The 18,875-nt window shown below is 41.4% G+C and overlaps 1 protein-coding gene across 1 annotated transcript; it reads left to right on the top strand.

Annotated features, from left to right (window-relative positions):
* The first annotated feature begins 2,294 nt into the window (after positions 1-2,294).
* LOC113246517 (olfactory receptor 5A1-like) lies at positions 2,295-5,499 on the top strand. Its single transcript, XM_026487111.4, is given in 1 exon segment — positions 2,295-5,499. A coding segment is annotated over 1 exon segment (1,047 nt). The 5' UTR covers positions 2,295-2,433; the 3' UTR covers positions 3,481-5,499.
* The last annotated feature ends 13,376 nt before the right edge of the window (positions 5,500-18,875 follow it).

Here is an 18,875-nt window from a genome sequence, read left to right as displayed (position 1 = left end):
TTATCCTTATAAGGACATTTAATGCATGCCATATACTCTATATCTTACCTCCAGATAATTCAGGCCAAAATAACCAGGTTATTGATGTAGTCATCATATAAAATGATTGTTAATTCACTTTTATCACACTCTCAAAAATGTATTAGACTATATATGATAGACTCTGGCTTGATACGGGAAAGAATCATGGTGAATCTCGCTAACATATACCTTTGATGGTGACCGTGAATGTGAGAAATAAGGGAGCAGGGACTACTTGTCTGGCCATTTATGGTTTCTCTCCCCTGCTGCACTGCAGAAAGAATGGTGTTCTTGCATCTCAGGGAAGCGTGCATTTCTAAAACTACTCGTCTCATCTTAAATCAGCAATAGCTTTCCTCCTGGCTTTTGAAGCAACTGTCTGGTCTCCTAAGTTTCTTTTCACTGCTATCCAGCTTCCACACCTGCTTCCACACTGGAACACTGCTCTGTTATATTGTTAAAATCGTATTTGATGACTAGTTCCCTGTTTACAAAGAAATAATTAAAAATTTAAAAACAAACCAGACCAAAACTTCTGTTTTCCCTCTTGCCCATAGGAGAAAAGTCAAACTCCTTAGCATGATATTTACCCAGCAAATATTTGTTGAGCACCCACTATGTGCCGGGTATTGGTGTAGGTGCTTGCGATACTTCAATGAACAAAAGAGACAAAATTCCTACAAATCCTGGTCTTCCTTAAGCTTGCATTCTAGTAAAGGGAGACAGATAATCAACTATCAACAACCAATCGATTACATGCAATGGGAGAAGGTGATAAGTCCTATAAAAAGAGCAGAACAGGGTAAAGGGGACAGAAAGTTGGAAGTGGAGAGAAGGCTGAAATTGAATATCTATGTACATGTATGCAATTATATATATAGCATATGCAATTACATGCATAGTAGATACAATTATATACATACATACATATGAAACAACTAAACAAATGTTTTTGCCATTTTTGCTTTTGCTTTCAAGGATCTCTCACAATTTGCCCACCTCCCACTGCCTCTCAAAACTAGACTTCTGTTCATCTTCTCTTCACCCTGCTCACCCCGCGCTTCTGCCATGATGACATTTTTAAGGTGTCCCAAGTACTATGCTCTCCTTCACTTTTGCAAATGATTTTCCCATCTTTAACATAAAGTTCTCTGAACCAACTGCCACCAATCCCCTCACACACCAGATTTTCATCCTGCTAACCCTTTACTCACTGTTGGAAACCTCCTCAAACACACCTCTCGGAAGCCTCCAGCTGCTGTGCCCAGGACCCACACAATGTACGAATACTTCCCTCAGGGCACCTGTCACGTTGTGCTGTGGTTTATCCGTTTCCTGTCTGTCCCATGCCTTATGTTGAACATTTTGAACTTAATAATCATGTTTTATTACTTTCTACATCACCCACATTTAGCTCTATCAAACATATGGTGCAAGGTTTGTGATCAAATGATAATATTTGTGCAAAATGAACACTGGCACTTTCCAGTGTTGAACTTTTTTTTTTTAAGATTTATAGTAGAGAGAGATGGGGGGGTGGCAGAGGGAGAGAGAGAGAAGCAGACTCCCTATTGAGTGTGAGACTCAGTCTCATGACCCTGAGATCATGACCTAAGCAGAAATCAAGAGTCAGATGCTTAACCAACTCAGCCACCCAGGTGTCCTAAACTTTTATTTTTTTTTATTTTTTTTTAAAGATTTTATTTATTTATTTAACACAGATAGAGACAGCCAGCGAGAGAGGGAACACAAGCAGGGGGAGTGGGAGAGGAAGAAGCAGGCTCCTAGCGGAGGAGCCTGATGTGGGGCTCGATCCCATAACGCCGGGATCACGCCCTGAGCCGAAGGCAGACGCTTAACCGCTGTGCCACCCAAGCGCCCCTGAACTTTTATTTTTAACTCCTATCTTTAATCTCTAAAGGGGATGCCAGTGTTTTACACCTCTATGTGCTTCATTCCACTGATTAAAGGAGAACACTTTGACCCCATAAAAGTTGGTCAGAACAAACTATGATGACAAGAAACACAGAATTGCCTCTCTGGGTATTCTAATTGCTGACATATTTATTTTCTTTAAAAAAGGAAAGAAGTATCTAACATAAATCTGAGTGGCTCAATAATCCAACCACAGTGCCTAGAAGCAAGAGAAAAAAAGGGGGTGTTTAGTCCAAGTTCTATCAATAACTTCCTTCAGTAAAGTGGTGGCATTGGCAGTGAAGGTCATGATCCAGACAATGCAAAAATGCCGGTCCTTCGTGAGCTGTCAGTTTTGCAGGAATAGTGCATCAGAATCGGGATGACAATGCTCTCCATGAAAGACCCAATAAATGCTGTAGAGAGGAATTCTGCATAAGGTAGAGGTTGGACATTTGCTTTCCTGTGTCTCTTGTGACTCGGGGATGCTATGATTCCATGGCAGAACAAAGTGTTTTCTTCACCTGGATTTTCACTCCCCAGGAATCTCCCTTTGGGGCTCCGCTGGCAGCAGAGAGAAGATCCATGGCCATGGGAAGGAACGTCAGCATGACAACCAGTTTCATCCTTTTGGGATTTTCAGAGCATCCAGAGCTACAGGTTGTCCTCTTTGTGTTGTTTCTGGGGATCTACTCCATGACTCTGGCTTGGAACCCGGGCCTCATTGTCTTGATCAGGATGGAGTCATGCCTCCATTCTCCCATGTATTTTTTCCTTGGAAACTTGTCCTTTGTTGACATCTCATATACATCCTCCATTGCCCCCAAGATGCTCTGCGACTTCTTCAAGCAACAGAAGACAATCTCCTTTGTGAGCTGTGCTGCTCAGTTTTTCTTCTTCATTGGCATGGGGGGCACTGAATGCTGTCTCCTGGTGGCCATGGCATATGACCGGTATGCTGCCATCTCCAGCCCTCTTCTCTACACAGCCCTCATGTCACCCACCATCTGCTTGGGGTTGGTCATTATAGAATACACTGGAGGGTTGCTCACTGGATTGGTCCAAATGAGCCCCATATTCCAGCTGCATTTCTGTGGGCCATGAGTCATTAACCACTTTTTCTGTGACCTGCCACCTCTGCTTGTCTTCTCTTGCTCTAGTACCTTCCTCAGCCAGGTAGTGAACTTTCTTGTTGTGTGTGCAGTTGGTGGGACATCAAGTCTTGTCCTGGTGTCCTATGGCTACATCATTGCTGCTGTCATGAAGATTCATTCAACCCAAGGGCAGATGAAGTCTTTCAACACCTGTGTCTCTCATCTGACCACAGTGATTCTCTTCTATGGCTCTGGTCTCTTCTCATATCTCCATTCTAGTGCTGGCTACTCACAGGACCAAGACAAGCTGGTGTCCATGTTCTATGGAGCTGTGATTCCCATGCTGAATCCCATCATATATAGTTTGCAAAACAAGGAGATCAAAGATGCACTGAAAAAACTCAAGGACAGAAAGAAGCAGATGTCCTCTCTGTGTCTTATAGTTCCTTGAGTTAAAAAAAGAAAGAACAACTTAAGTTCTACTGTATGCAAATAGGCATAACAATAAGTAGGTCACAGAATTTGAGTAATGAAGAAGGTATTTCAAGCAAGATCCCCAACCTACATGTCTACTGCACAGTTAGGCTCAACAAAGGTTTTTCTTCCCTTTATCTTTCTTGTCATGAACTGATGCAGTTTTGATTTTGGTCACTTGTGATAGAAAACAAATATTCTTTTTGATGACATTCTTTAGCTTCATGGCATCAGGCGCTGGGTCCAGGATGCCATATCTTAGAGCCAGTTGGGTCATAACCCCAGGACCACAAGCATCCACTACAGACCTCTTCACAATACAATATGGCTCATACCAATCCATTCATCACTTTGCCTTGGATTCCTACCTATCCAAGGGTTGATACTGACCAGGAAGGCTAACCCTGGTTCAGGATCCTGAGAGCTCTAATGGTTTGGGTCTAGCAATGGTTGCTCAGGGCCAGGAGAGCAATAGGGTACCTTTACGCTATGTCCAAGATGAGCCAAGGGTCACATGTGTGGGGTCATGAAGTCCACTGAGCCAGAAATAGGAGCCCAAACCAGCAGATCTAAAGTTGTGAAGTCACAGTGAGCAAAAAGCAGAGATAAGTTTAAGTAAGAAATTCTAAAGGAGAGTAGAGCGCCAAACATTTCATTTTCATGACTGAAACCGCCTAGTGACTGGGTGAGACCACTTGGTTTAAGGAATAGGATCAGGGAAGAGAGGCTTCCCCTGGAAACTCTAATTCCATATCTGCTCCCTGGATAGTTCTCAGTCTTGATGCTGTATGGATATTTCCTCTCTGTCCTCATCCCCCAGCTTACTTTCACTTCGTGTTCTAGAGTTCTTATCTTGTCTCCTGTATCTCTGGAATTTAATCTCAGCCTGTCCCACGAATCTGATATCCCTGCTTTCATTTTTATACATTATCTCAGAAGGGACCCCACTCCAGGATGTGAGATGGGACAACCGAGTCAGTGAGCAGAACTGAATGTGGATTTTAAATCGTCTTTGATCCTATTTTACAGGATGGTTCTTCAGCAAAGGACAAACATTTCTGAAGTCCTGCTTCTTTAATGGTTGTGTGTATAAGTTGTAGTGAGTCATGACAGCCATCCCTAAATCATATCAGCGTCGGCTATAAATGGTCTGCCTCAAGCCTTCTTTCAATTCATGCTGTTATTTGATCTAGTCTCTGACCACTTGCATTATTTGTAAAGTGTTCCTTGTTCCTTGACTTCTCCAAACCAGGTTAAGAGTTACGGCAATGTCACAGAAGACTACCTGTTGTATGATTTGATTTACAGGAGATTTCTAGAAAAGACAAACTGTAGAAATGGAAACATATTGGTGGTCACCTAGACTGGTAGGAGCAGGCTTCAGCCATAAATGGGAATGAGGACACCCTGGGGAGTGATGGAAGTATTCTAAAACTGGATTGTGGAGGTAATTGTGCAATTATATAAATTTGCTAAGAACTCATTGAACTGTACATTCAAAATGGGTGAATTTAATGCATGTAAGTTGTGCCTTGATAAAGCTTTTAAAAATAAGTGATAAACTATGAAACAGCAACAACAAAAAAGAAAGAGCAGGAAACCAATGCTCTTAGCTGGGTTTGGAGAGAACACAAACACATATTATCCCATTTTTATGCATTAGGACAGTGAGAAACGGTGACGTGCCCGATGTCACACAGCTAGTAACTGACAGAATGCAGATGCAAACCTCAACACTTTGGCCCCAAACCCATGCTGTTGACCCCTCCACTAGGTGAGCTTTCTTCCCTGTTGTGCGACCTGCCTCCAGTCAGTGCTGCTGGGTGCCATCATGAGGGACTTCACTCACATCGGGATGTGGCCAGAGTGCTCATCGGAATGACATGTAAGCAAGAGACACTCTGAGGCCTGATGTCCTCAGACAGTTCATTTAAGCTGCTGTTGTTACTCTTCTTTGAGTGTGATGTGCTCGGGTTCATTTGGTGCTTTTTATATATTGCTCATGTGGCAGACAATTACTACTCTACAAGTTCCCACAGATGGCTTTATTTTCCATCGCTATTAAATTGGTTTTGAACAAGAAAAAAAAAAGAGTTATAGCAATGTGCTCCCATCACATCCTCTATTTCTACCAGCACCTGTGATGCTTTCTTATTTTTTCTTGTTCAGTTATTAGTCTTCTCCCTGAGTTGTTAACATCTGTGTAAACTCCTCTCCATTAAAACATAAGACATGACTGGGGCAAACTCTGTGCTTAATGTTTGGTTAATAAATGAATAAAATCCAAATTCACTTGGCAAATGATTTTGAGATTTTATGCCAAAGGAAGGGAATTAACACTTAATAGATGCTTATTATATGTCAGGCATTGTGCCCAGCAGTTTTTAAGAAATTCTGTTTCAATTATTTTTTTAAAGATTTATTTATTTATTTTAGAGAAAGGGAGAGAGAGAGAAGGGAGAGGGGCAGAGGGAGAGAGAAATCCTCCTATTAGGTGCTGAGCCTGACATGGGGCTCGTCCCAGGACCCTGAGACCGTGATCCAAGCTGAAATCAAGAGTCAAATGCTCTACCAACTGAGCCACCCTTGTGACCCAAAATTCTGTTTCAATTCTATAACATATGCACAGATTCCTTGCTGAAAAAGAGATTATAACATTAGAGGTAAGAAAATGTCTCCTTTGACCATAGTTCTCAGTTTCAGTTCCTTCCTGCACTCCCCAAGAGGTAACGACTGTTATGTTAGTATGTAAATTTACAATTTTTCTGCATATTCATGTATGTACCAATATATAATATTACTTCATGTGGCTCTGTATTTACATAAATGGTATCATACTGAAGGATGCTTCCATACCCCTTTTTTTTTCTTTCAATGTTATTTCTTGGAGCTCTTTCCATGCTATATATTTCCACATATAAATCTACCTCAGTTTTTTAAAATTATTTCACAGAATTGTCACACCAAAATTTATGTAATTATTCTGCGTTGATGGACATTTAGGTAGTTTCCAGTTTTTGTTAGTTTATTACAAACAGTGTTGCAATATACGTGCTTATACATACCTCTTCGTGCTAATACCCAATTTTTCTGGTAGAAACAGAGAAGTTGAATTGCTATTTATAAGGTCTGTCTATTTTTAAACTTTCACAGACACTGCCAAACTCTCTCTAAAGTGGCTACCAATGGCTATTCCTGCCAACATTCTAGGGCACCTGTCTCCTCATACCCTTGATGAAGGAAGATATTAACAAAACTTAACTTTCTTTCTTACCTGATAACCTCTCTATACGTATTCTCTTAATTCTTTTTTTTTAAAGATTTTATTTATTTATTCGACAGAGATAGAGACAGCCAGCGAGAGAGGGAACACAAGCAGGGGGAGTGGGAGAGGAAGAAGCAGGCTCATAGCAGAGGAGCCTGATGTGGGGCTCGATCCCAGAACGCCGGGATCACGCCCTGAGTCGAAGGCAGACGCTTAACCGCTGTGCCACCCAGGCGCCCCATATTCTCTTAATTCTTAAAATGATCTTGCTAGATAAGATTGTTTATTGTTTTCATGTACATACAATGTACTACCTACTATATAAAGATTATACACACTCTTTTTTTCAGTTCTTACAACCACATATTAACACAAAATAGAGGTTTTAACCATTTTTATCCAAGAAATGAAATAGTTAAGGCTCAGGAAGGAGGTCAAGCAAACATAAAGGCACACACTAAGAAGTGAAGGAGATCCTACGTGCATATCTACACAACGCTAAGAAATTAATTGAAAATACACATTCTCACATGTATGTTTGGCATTGTCCAGAAATGAAGAAGAAAATATTAAAGCAAATCCTATCAAAAACTATTTTCTCAAGTCATTCATAATTTAAGTGCAGAAAAAGAAAGGAGAACTGACTTCTGTTAAATAGCTAGGGCCAGCTTTGATAAGATCATCACTTGTGTCATATATCAGGAATGACAGGCTTTATTTAAAACAGCATTATTCAAAAATAGATTTCTCAGTGGGACAGTTTTATAAATGGTTTTATTCCCAAGTGACCTAGAAACAAGGGAGAGACAAAAATGTTAAAATAAAAACAGAATGGAATTAATAATGAATTTGTAATGCTTTTCAAGGTAATAGTGGTGATGACGCTCCATCCCAACTTAGGTCATTTACATCTAGATTTAGACGAAAAATGTCCAGTTGTGCTGGAGTCTCTGGTGAAGGAGAACCGTCTCGAGCAGCAATATCAAAACACTGGGGTGAAGAGGGTGATAAGGGAGGAGGAGGGTTGATGTTTTAAAGTCTACCCTGGATTAAGCCAGATAAGAAGAGAGACAACATATATACATATATACATATACAATGAATTATACATATATACATATACAATGAATTGTATATGCCAGATAAGAAGAGAGACTACATATATACATATACATATATACATATACATATACACATATACACATATACATATACACATATACATATATACATACACATATACATATATACATATACACATACACATATATACATATACATATATACATATACACATATACATATACACATATACATATATACATATACATATACACATATACATATACACATACACATATACACATATACATATACACACATACATATACATATATACATATACACATATACATATACATATATACATATACATATATACACATATACATATACATATATGTATATACATATACACATGTATGTATATACATATATACATATACAATGAATTGTATATGCCAGATAAGAAGAGAGACAGCATATATACATATACAATGAATTATACAATGAATTATACATATATACATATACAATGAATTGTTTTTACTGGAGGACTCTAGAAGAAATATACCAACAACTGCCTTCATAGCAACAACTTCTCTGTATTCCCCTTATTAACACTGTGAATTGTATCACTGAACATGGACACATGAACTCCGTCTACACTGGCTGCTGAAAAGTTCTGATCAAAATCTGTGACTCATCTGTAGCAAGAATTTGGGTCATCTGGCACACACTCCGATTCTTATTCCTGGTTCTCTTCTGTATCCCTGCTCTGTGTCTCTCACTGTTCTTTATTCTATTACCATGTATATTTTATGTATCTCTGCAAACTGCTTGCTCAAATATTTGGGAGCAAAGTAGAATACAAAAATGTCTAAGAGTTTGCTTTACACACCAGGTTGGTGCATTTTTTAAAAAATTTTATTTAAATTAAATTTAGGTAACATATATTATTAATTTTGGGGGTAGAATTTAGTGGTTTATCAGTTGCATATAACACCCAGTGCTCATTACATCAAGTGCCCTCCTTAATGCCCATTACCCAATTACCCCAAGTCTCACCCGCCTCCCCTCCAGCAACCCTCAGTTAGTTTCCTACAGTTAAGAGTCTCTTATGGTTTTCCTCCCTCTCTGTTTTTATCTTATTTTATTTTTCCTTCCCTTCCCCTATGTTCATCTGTTTTGTTTCTTTCCACATATGAGTGAAATCATATGGTATTTGTCTTTCTCAGACTGAATTATTTTGCTCAGCGTAATACCCTCTACTTTCATCCACGTCCTTGCAAGTGGCAAGATTTCATTCTTTTTGATGGCTGAGTAATATTCCGCTATATATATTTGTATTAATAAATATATTTAGTTATATATATATACATATATATCACATCTTCTTTACCATTCTTCTGTTGATGGACATCTGGGCTCCTTCCATAGTTTGACTATTGTGGACATTTCTGCTATGAACACTGGGATGCAGGTGCCCTTCAAACCACTATGTTTGTATCCTTTGGGTAAATACCTAGTAGTGCAATTGCTGGGTCATAGGGTAGTTCTGTTTTTAACTTTTTAGGGAATCTCTATACTGTTTTCCAGAGTGGCTGTGCCAGCTTGCATTGCCACCAGCAGTGTAGAAGGGTTCCCCTTCCTCCACGTCCTCACCAACATCTGTCGTTTACTGACTTGTTAATTTTAGCCATTCTCACTGGTGTGAGGTAGCATCTCATTGTGGTTTTGATTTGTATTTCCCTGATGCCGAGTGATGTGGAACAGTTTTACCTGTGCTGTTAGACCAACCCAGTCAAGAAATGGTTTGGTGCATTTGAAAGTGAATTACTCATGTAGTCGCTGATGTCTCTGACCTCTGCTCCAATCCCACCCATGTTCCTACTTTGTAGTCATTCTAGACTTCTTCCCCATAATTCTCCCGGTTCCCTCTCAGTCTCTGTCTCTGTCTCTCTCTGAGCCTCTGTGTATCTCTCTCTCTCTCTGTCTTGGAGAACCATCCTGACCCCCTGGTCCAAGTTGAGGTCCTCCCAAATGTTCTCTTAGACCTCCGTACTTCCCTCTCATACAATTCATCCTTGTTCAATGTCTGTCTTCCTGTTCGACTACAATCTCCACGGCAAAGCACGTGGTGCCTGACACGTACTATATGCACAATTAATTTTTGTGAGTACGTTAATCATGTGACTGTATCTCAGAAAGGGTTTAGAGCTGCCGGTGGACCTATCAGTGACTAATCTCTTCCACTCCCCTCTTTGCACAAATAAAGACCTGAAGCTCCGGGGCGGGCGGGGGGGAGTAATTTGCTAATGGCTCCCAGCTGGTTAGTGAAAGCACCCCCTTTCCAGCCCAGCAGCCTTCCGAGCACTCCACAACAGCTGACGGTGGCGTGTCAACAGCTTCTCCGCGATGAGGTGAAGCTGCTTGAACCAAGAACACAGTGTAGGTCAAGGATCTTTGCTTCACAGTTTGGTAACTCTGACTTCTTGTTTTCGGGGAAATCATGCCACCCAGCTCTGTTGCATGAATTTCATGGCTAGGGAAACTGTTCTCCGTCTGATCATAATTGTAATGCCTCACTGGAAGAAACTGGAGAAAGTACGTGTGGACTGGCTGTTTTCATGCCATGTTCCAGAGGTCCCAGGGATCTGTACAGGCCTTTTCTAAGAGGCGGGGAGGAAACCACTGGGCTTTGGGGCCCTGGCCCTTGTTCAATCAATCGAGGCAGTTCCCCCCCTTTTTTTTTATATGTTTTATTTATTTTTTTAAATAAATATTTTTTCTTTATTATCTTCACTTATTTATTTTTTTATTATAATAATATTTTGTATTATATTATGTTAGTCACCATACATGTTTTAAATATTAGTTTCTGTGTAAACTTGCATTTGAAAATAAAGGTTCCACTGCTAAAATTATGCTTATAATCTGTAAATTTAATACAGTTCTCTAATTTTGTGAGTAAAGAAGTGACAGGCTGAGGAAGAGAAGCAGTTCACAAGAGAATGACAAGACTGGGATTCACGCTTACTTCTCCTGACTCCTGGTGCCTTGACTGTGCACTTCACGTACACACACACACACACACACACTCACACAAACTCACAGTACTCTCTCACACAAACACATGTACACTCACATAGGCATACTCACAATACTTTCTCACACACACAATACACTCATACACAATCACACAACATATAAATACACACACACACACACACACACACACACACACACACACACCATGGAGGTGAAGGGGAAGGAGGGAGGAGGTGGTTCTTGTTAACATCCTGACACCAATAAAGTGGGGCTCAGGGTTTTCTCCACCCCAGGAGCTTGGCTTGCTTCATTCTTCCCTCTCTCCATCCTACTTGTGCAGTGACCAGCTGCTCTCCTTCCCTCTTCCTGCTCAGGAAAAGTTCTGTTCTTGTCCCTTTGTGCATATAGCTATTCTCCATCTTTTCCTGGGGGTGCAGCAAGCAGGAAAGGCAGGTCACATTGGAAACCTGAGCTTTTCCAGTGGAAACAGAGTTGTTGCCCCTGGAGAAAGGACTTCAGACTCCAGTAGAAGTTCTCTTACTGGGAGGAAGGGTGTGATAGCAGGAAATTTTGCCTCCCGGAGCCCTGATACCACAGTGCATGGGTGGTCCCCCAGTATATCTATGAAAAATCAACCATACAAAATAACCACAACAAGGCAGAATGTGGCTGGTTGAGCTGAGTCAACCAGTGGAGGACTCCCCTGCCCTTTGGACACACAGGCAGGGACATATTTCTTCAAACACAAAGATTCAAGCTCAAAACCAAGGAAAGGAAATATTTGGATGCCAGAAAGAGAGAACTCAAAATCAGAGCAATTAGTGGGAACTGAAGTTCTGTGGCTAAGGGGCTTTCTGAGTCATAGCGGGGTACTGGGACATCAGGGGCTGTGGGAGGTGATCCAGGTCACTGGACCTGTGTACAATATTCACAGGGGACCGGCAGTCAAGAGAGGCCATCTGTCTCAGCCACCACCTGCAGATGAGAAAAATTCTACCCACTGGCTTGTGGGAAATAGTTGACATGTTTGCCACCTTCTAAGATCTACCAGAACCCCAGGCCTGTGTGCCTGCAGATGTGAGGTTTTATTTCACACTGATGTCAAACACTGGTCCAGGAGGAGGTATCAGGCCTCAGCAGAGACAAATTTAGAACCACCTTGGAGGGACAACTGCACGAACCAGAACAAACTGGCCTCCCACAGCAAACCCCAGTGGAAAAGGAGCTCAAGAGTCATAAGTTACAAACCACACAAGGAAACAAGCCAGCAAGAGGAAGTAGCAGTGGGAACAACAAGTGGGAAAATGTACATGCCAAGACCCCTATGGGACAGACTCGCCTCAACATCTATTAGTAAATGATCACAGCTGTAGTTATCAGCTGGAGCAAGTTAATTGGATTGTAGACTCGTGGACCCTGCACCATGCAGACACTGCAAAGGAGCTCAACAAACTCTTATTGTATAGATTCAGAAACAGAGATTTAGAGAGAGGAAGGGACTTACTGAGGTCACCGCAGGTTAGTGGCAGATGAGGAACAGAACCCAAATCTCCAGAATTCTAACCCTGTGCTACTTTTACTGCCCCAATGATGCCCTAATTTCCCAGTTAGACATGAAAAACCTAGCTTCAAGAGAGGACCAAGAGGAAAGAGGGACAGAAAGACCTTCTTAAGACCTTAAAACCAGAGCCAAGGCCCTCGGTCTCATTAGCCAAGCTCAGATTTGGTTGTATAACAACTAGAAATTTTAAATAAAACCCCTCCTAGTTTCTTTTGCATTATGCTGACCTGTTTCTCTTTCCTATTCTTCCTCCACCTTTCTTAGTCCTTGTCCTGTCAGCATGAAGGAATTGTCATCAGAATTGGGGCAAGTCAGTTCCAATAGTTTCTCCTTCCTACCCAACTTCTACCCTACCCTCTAGGCAGACCCTGCCTGCACACTGCGCAGAAGGATGGGGGGAGGGGTGAGACCTGGTACCTTTAAGCCAGCCCCACTAGCTGCAGGTACTTGGCAGGGATGGGGATAAAGTTGGGTATGGAAGTGGATATGGGTTCAGTCCTTCAGGGACAGAGCTTTAAACTCTGGTTCTGACATAAATAAGGCAAAAGCTCTTGGCACATAGGAGTACTCCCTCTGGGCTCTTATAATTCATTTGTTACATAAGACACTAGGCTCACACAATCCCAGATTCACCCAGGATATAATTATAGATCAGAAAACCAAATTATTTTATAATAAGAAGTAACAAAGAGCACACAGTAGGCCCAGAGTAAGTGCTCAGAAATATTGGTGTACATTGTAATAAAAATCCCATAATAATGTTGCTTCAGCTTGAATATTCATTCCCAACCATTCATGGCCTGATTTTCCCGGGGTGTGTTTGAGAATTGTGGTCAGCTTTGTCTGCTTTATTCATTTACTTACTCATTCAATAGTAGCAAGTATTGGTTGCCCATCAGCTAAGTACCAGATACTGCGCCAGACCCTGTAATACAACAATGAAGTGAAAGGATACAGTCTCTTCCCATAAGGAGCTCACATTTTACTAGAAGAAAGAGTCAAACAAAAAGGTCATTAAAATATACCATGACAAATGCAAGGGATGCTATGGAGCACATGAGAGAGACATTATAACATTAACCGATATTCTACATTAATTAATGTTTCATTGGAGGTACAATCCCAGGGCAGCAAAGGTAAAGGCACAAGGGAGCTAAGGCTGGGACAGAGACAAAGCAAACTAAGGGGGTATATCACTGAGCTGATCACAGCTTAAGGAAAGATACAGTCGTCTAGTATCTTTGGACAGATCACATGAAGCCACCAGTTCTCCAAACGGTCCATTAGAAGGAAGAGCAAATTATTTGCCAGATCCCACCTATCTCTTGTCTCTAACTCATTCACGTTCACTGGCATGTGGAATTAAGTCCTCTGTACTTCAGGGCTGCATTATCCACTTCCTCTTGCCAACTGCTGGAGAAGCCATATCCCACATGGCCCAGTACTACCGCTGAGCTCAAAACTGAGGAAGGAGCCAAAGTCTCTTTGGGTCCAGCAGTGTTTATGGTCTCCAGATACAACATAGGATGTCAAAAGACAACTCTTCAGCTTGGTTTGCCTCCACAACATCCACTAACAAGTACACATGGTCAAAATTTTCTTACGTCTTCACACTCTTCATGTCTCCCTGCCCTAATCCCTGGTAAATGCCGTTCTGTGTTCTGTCTCTACGAATTTGCTTCTTCTAGGAACCTCATATAAGCAGAATCATACAGTATTGGTCCTTTTTTGTTTGTCTAGTCCCAAATTTGACAAGCCTCAGAACACTGGCATAAAATAATTTCTGGGATGTGAATTCTTCAACTTCAAACATAAATCGGATGCCCGTCATAAATGGAATGTCTTGCCCTGTTGGCTCCATCACCTTGGGGCCTGTAAGTCTCTACCACTGACTGTTCTGGGACCTCATTAATAGCGTTCTAAGACTGCAAAGTTCTTACTACATTTGTTCTTTTATTCAGCTATTTTTTCCAACAAATATTTATCAACCACTTACTGTGTGTCAGATACTTTTCTACGGAAGACTGGTATTCATGTGGATAGGTTGTGAAAATAATTGAAATATGTTCTCCTTGTAGGTTAACAGGTACTTTTCCAAGCCTATCAAGTACCCTATCTGCTCTGATCCCTGCCTTGGAAACCTTGAAATTCTTCATGACCCACCAATAAAGGAATACTTGGGCCAACAAGAGGCCTCTAGGACCCTCACACTATGGTCTGAATCCATTCGGATTAGTCATTAAACAAGATAGACTTACTCATACTCCCACAGGACTTCCAGGATGGTGGGCACGTAAGCCAACCACCTTCTCTTGCTTGCATCTGGTTTACAGCATCGCTGTCAAGATGGCAATAGCACAAAGTCTGATCTCAGCCACCAGAGGGTTAAACGGACAATTTGGGTTCAGTTGAAGAAAATGTTTTCTAAGAACCAGAATTGTATGCAAACGGTAGGTAGGGAGCCACCCTGCCCTGGAGGCATCTAAGCAGAGGTTGTGTTATATTGGATTGTAAGAGTTGGAGGTGGCTCAAGCCTTGGCTGGGAGGGCAGGTCCACTCCAATCATGGGCTTCTATAATTCTATGATTCTAAATTGGGCATCAGTAAACTACAGACCACAGCCAAAATTCAGCCCCGCCCCCACCCCATTTTTGTAAATAAAGATTTATTGGCACACAGCATGGCCATGCATTTACATATCATCTCTTTCTGATTTACAAGGGCAGAATTGAGTAGTTACCACAGAGATCATTTGGTTGCAAAGCCTCAATTTTTTTTGCTCACTGGCCATTTACAGCAAAAATTTGTGAACCCCATTCTGAAAGACTCCTAGGATGAATTATTTGATAAAGCAACCAATCACTTCTAATTTACCTTTGTCATTAATCCAGATGGCATGGCTACTAGATTGTTTTCCTTAAAGAGATGCCTATCTTTTTTAGGATCTTAGTAAAAAATATTCAGGTGATCCCTCAGGGTCGGTACGGCTTCCCATGCTGTCAAATGGACAACAAGAGGAAAGTCAAGCTCTTGATTTGCTATAACATGCCTTTTCTCCTACTTCCATTGTGAGAGGACTGAACTACAGAGTCAGCCTGAACACGGCAGCAAGCTCAGCAAAGCTGAAAGCAGATACACACTGAGCTCCTACCTGGGTCATATGGAGATTTACGTGGACGATTTACAACCTCACCTGTTACATACAGGTAGATGCTACTGCTTATGTTTCATAGTTGAGGTGACAGAGGTTTAGGGAGGCTCCAGAATTTGCCCAAAGTCACATATGGAGCCAGGATGTTGCCTACATTTCAATTCTGAAAACTCTGTTTCACATCCATGTTTATCAGTCCAGACTTGAGATATTTTGAGTGACAATACTAAGCAGAACAAAATGTAGACTGAATAGACCCACAACCCAGCCCATGTTCTTCATGTCATATTTAGAGCACCAAAAAAAAAAAAAAAAGAGAGAGAGAGAGAGAGAGACAGTAGGAATATCTCTTTTTTTAAAAAGACTTATTTATTTTAGAGAGAGAGTGAGTGAGCAAGAGAATGCAGAAGGAGAGGGAGAGGAAAAATCTCAAGTTGACTCCCCACTGAGCAAGGAGCCCACTGTAGGTCTCAATAACACAACCCTGAGATCATGACCCCAACCAAAAACAAGAGCTGGAAGCTCAACCCACCGAGCCACCCAGGCACCTCTGAGACAATAGGAATATTTCATTGGAGGACCCCAAGCTCCCAATTCCACATAATTTTGGAAGAACCACCTCACCTAATTTGCTTGTTTTACCTTAACCTATTCGTGATTATTTCGGGTAGAAAGAAAAATGTCTCTGCTCAAAGTCCCATCTGAAGATCCTGTGGTTAAAGAGGGAAAGATTGAACGTTAGACTGGTTTTGTTACCCAATAATGAAACAAATATAGAAATATGAAATCTGCCAGCTGTTGACTCAGGGAGGTCAAATGCCACTCAGTTATTTCTTTTGTTCAGCTATTCCTCAAAGAGGAAGTTACATGACAGGAAAGACGTGGGGACTGAGGATCGAGGACATAGAGGAATCCCACTGTATTTCCAGTCCCGTTGTGTACAAAGCCCTTCATGTGAAGATGCTTTCAGCTGAAGGAGAATACAAGAAGCACTCTTCATATTAGACTCATGTCATTAGGAACCTCAAAGGCAGATGGGGAGGGGGAATGTGTTGGTCCTAACTGCTCTGTCTCTGCAGAGCTTAGATTAGAAAGGAGATGGAAAGGGAAGAGAGCTTGGAGGGTTCACTTGTTCACCCAGACTCTTAAAAGAGCATTAAATTTGGTATTGGCTACTCCAAATATGGCACCTACAATGGGTGCCCAACAAATAATAGATGCTCAATAAGTATTTATTTAGGGAGGTGGGTTGGGGGGATGGGGTAACTGGGTGATGGGCATTAAGGAGGGCACACATGACTTGATGAGCACTGGGTGTTATACACAACTGATGAATTACTGAACTCTACCTCTGAAGATAATGATACACTATATGTTGGCTAATGAATTTAAATTTAAGAAAATAAGTGTTTATTTAGTGGGTGGATGAAACAGGCTTCCATTAGAATGTCCTGGAGAACCGTGTTGGGAAGGGTATGAAAGCAGCCTCAGAACTCAGCGGGAATGAATGGTATGGCTGATGAGTGATGTCTGCCATGATGTGGAATAAGGAAGCGCAACCTAAAGATGGAGTCAGTGTTTGTTTCTTCTATAATGCAGTGGAAATGTCACCTTACATCACAGACTTGTGTCCCTCAAACCTACATATGGAAATGGCAAAGAGAAAAAAAGAGCAGAAAGGGAATAGTTGAAGCGAAAAAGCATTAGAAAAATTGGGAGGAAGAGGGAAGGGAAAAACGTTAACGGAGAAAAGAAAAAAAATGGCATAGGCTGCTAAATCCTGACCTAGATTTCAGTGGGAATGTGCGGCATTTCACATGGGCCTTCTGTTTTTACCAAGATTAAAAGGACTCAAGGAACCACAGTGTTCTTATTTTTGGGGTCAGAATGCAAACAATCCTGGTGGGAAGAGCAGTCTCAGAGGGGAAGGGCTTAACAAAGTAGCTCTCAAAACATCAGGTTAGCAATCCACTGTTCAGAAAAGAAAATACTGTCACTTTGTTAACTGATACCTCCTGGGTTTTCCAGAACCGAGTTTATTCCAGAGTCTATACAAGTCATTGTTCCTCAACCCATTTGGCGACCATTTGACTGGTTTCCTGGATCCCTGCTAAAAATAAGAAAGGGATTGGTCCCCGCAAACACAGCCAGGGTTTCCTGCCCATGTCAGACCTCAGGTGAAATGCAGAAGTAGGAAACAGCTGGGCCTGCTCCAAGCCCACACAGAACTGAACCTCAGACGTGAATCATGGTTTGGCTCAGAAGGTTGCACGTGCTCAAACTGAGAAAGAAAGCAGACGTGGGACTTCCCTCTTACCTCTTTCTGGAGGAAGTGAAATCAGGCTTCTGCAGCCCTGATGCGTATCTTTTGCAGAAAACATGGCCTTTTTCTTTTAGAGACCAAAGTTTGGTTTTTAGGCCCTTGAGAGCAGCTATCTGGAGAGTTCCTGCGATTGCGTATGCATTTCAGCACAAGAAAAAGCAGAGGAAGTTGCCGGTGAGCAAAGTAAAGCAAGGAAGGAATGAGTGGCCCCCATAGTCAAGGTCTCACAGCCACTTCCTCACATCTGACTGCCGTGGCCAGCAATTCCAGCCAGTAGCATGCAAAATTAAGTTGTGCTGGAATTCCCATCATTTTACACTTCTCTTTTCATTGTTTCTCCATGAATAGAAAAGAGAACTTCCCTGAACACAGCAATCACAGGCTTCAGATCATTTCAGGTATACGGAAATTCCAAAATAATTTGTTTCTTTGGTGTTTAAAATGCATTTTCATTGCTTCTTTTCCTGAGTACAAAAGCGATGATTATTCCATACCCATCCCTGTGTTTGGTACTTAGTAGATTCTCACTAAAAATGTGTCAGATAAGTAAAGATATGCTCCTTGCTGAAAATTCAAAAAATACAGGAAAGTAAGAGGGAAAAATTTACGTCATCTGTAAAACCTACCAGCTGGATGTCATCGCTGTCAGTGGGTTGGTGTATCTCTCTAGTGATACATACGTGCACATTGTGGAGGTCACACTGAATGTCTGTCACTGAACATTACGGCATAAGAATTTCTTATGTCACTAAAATTTTTTGAAAATATAGTTATGATGGCTGTAAAATATTTTGTCATATGCATGCAATATAATTTCACTCCTGTTGGCTCTCTTAGCTATTTTCCCCTTTTTGTTATGGTAGAAATGAAGAAGACTGTCCAAAAACAGGACGACTGCGTGCATTCAGAGATATAGGAACACCTGCATAGAGGACGATCTATAATCCCATTGTTGCAGAAGA

The sequence above is a fragment of the Ursus arctos genome, unplaced genomic scaffold, assembly GCF_023065955.2.
Source record: "Ursus arctos isolate Adak ecotype North America unplaced genomic scaffold, UrsArc2.0 scaffold_23, whole genome shotgun sequence".
In the NCBI taxonomy this organism is placed as follows: Eukaryota; Metazoa; Chordata; class Mammalia; order Carnivora; family Ursidae; genus Ursus; species Ursus arctos.
This window is presented reverse-complemented; position numbering and strand designations above follow the sequence as displayed.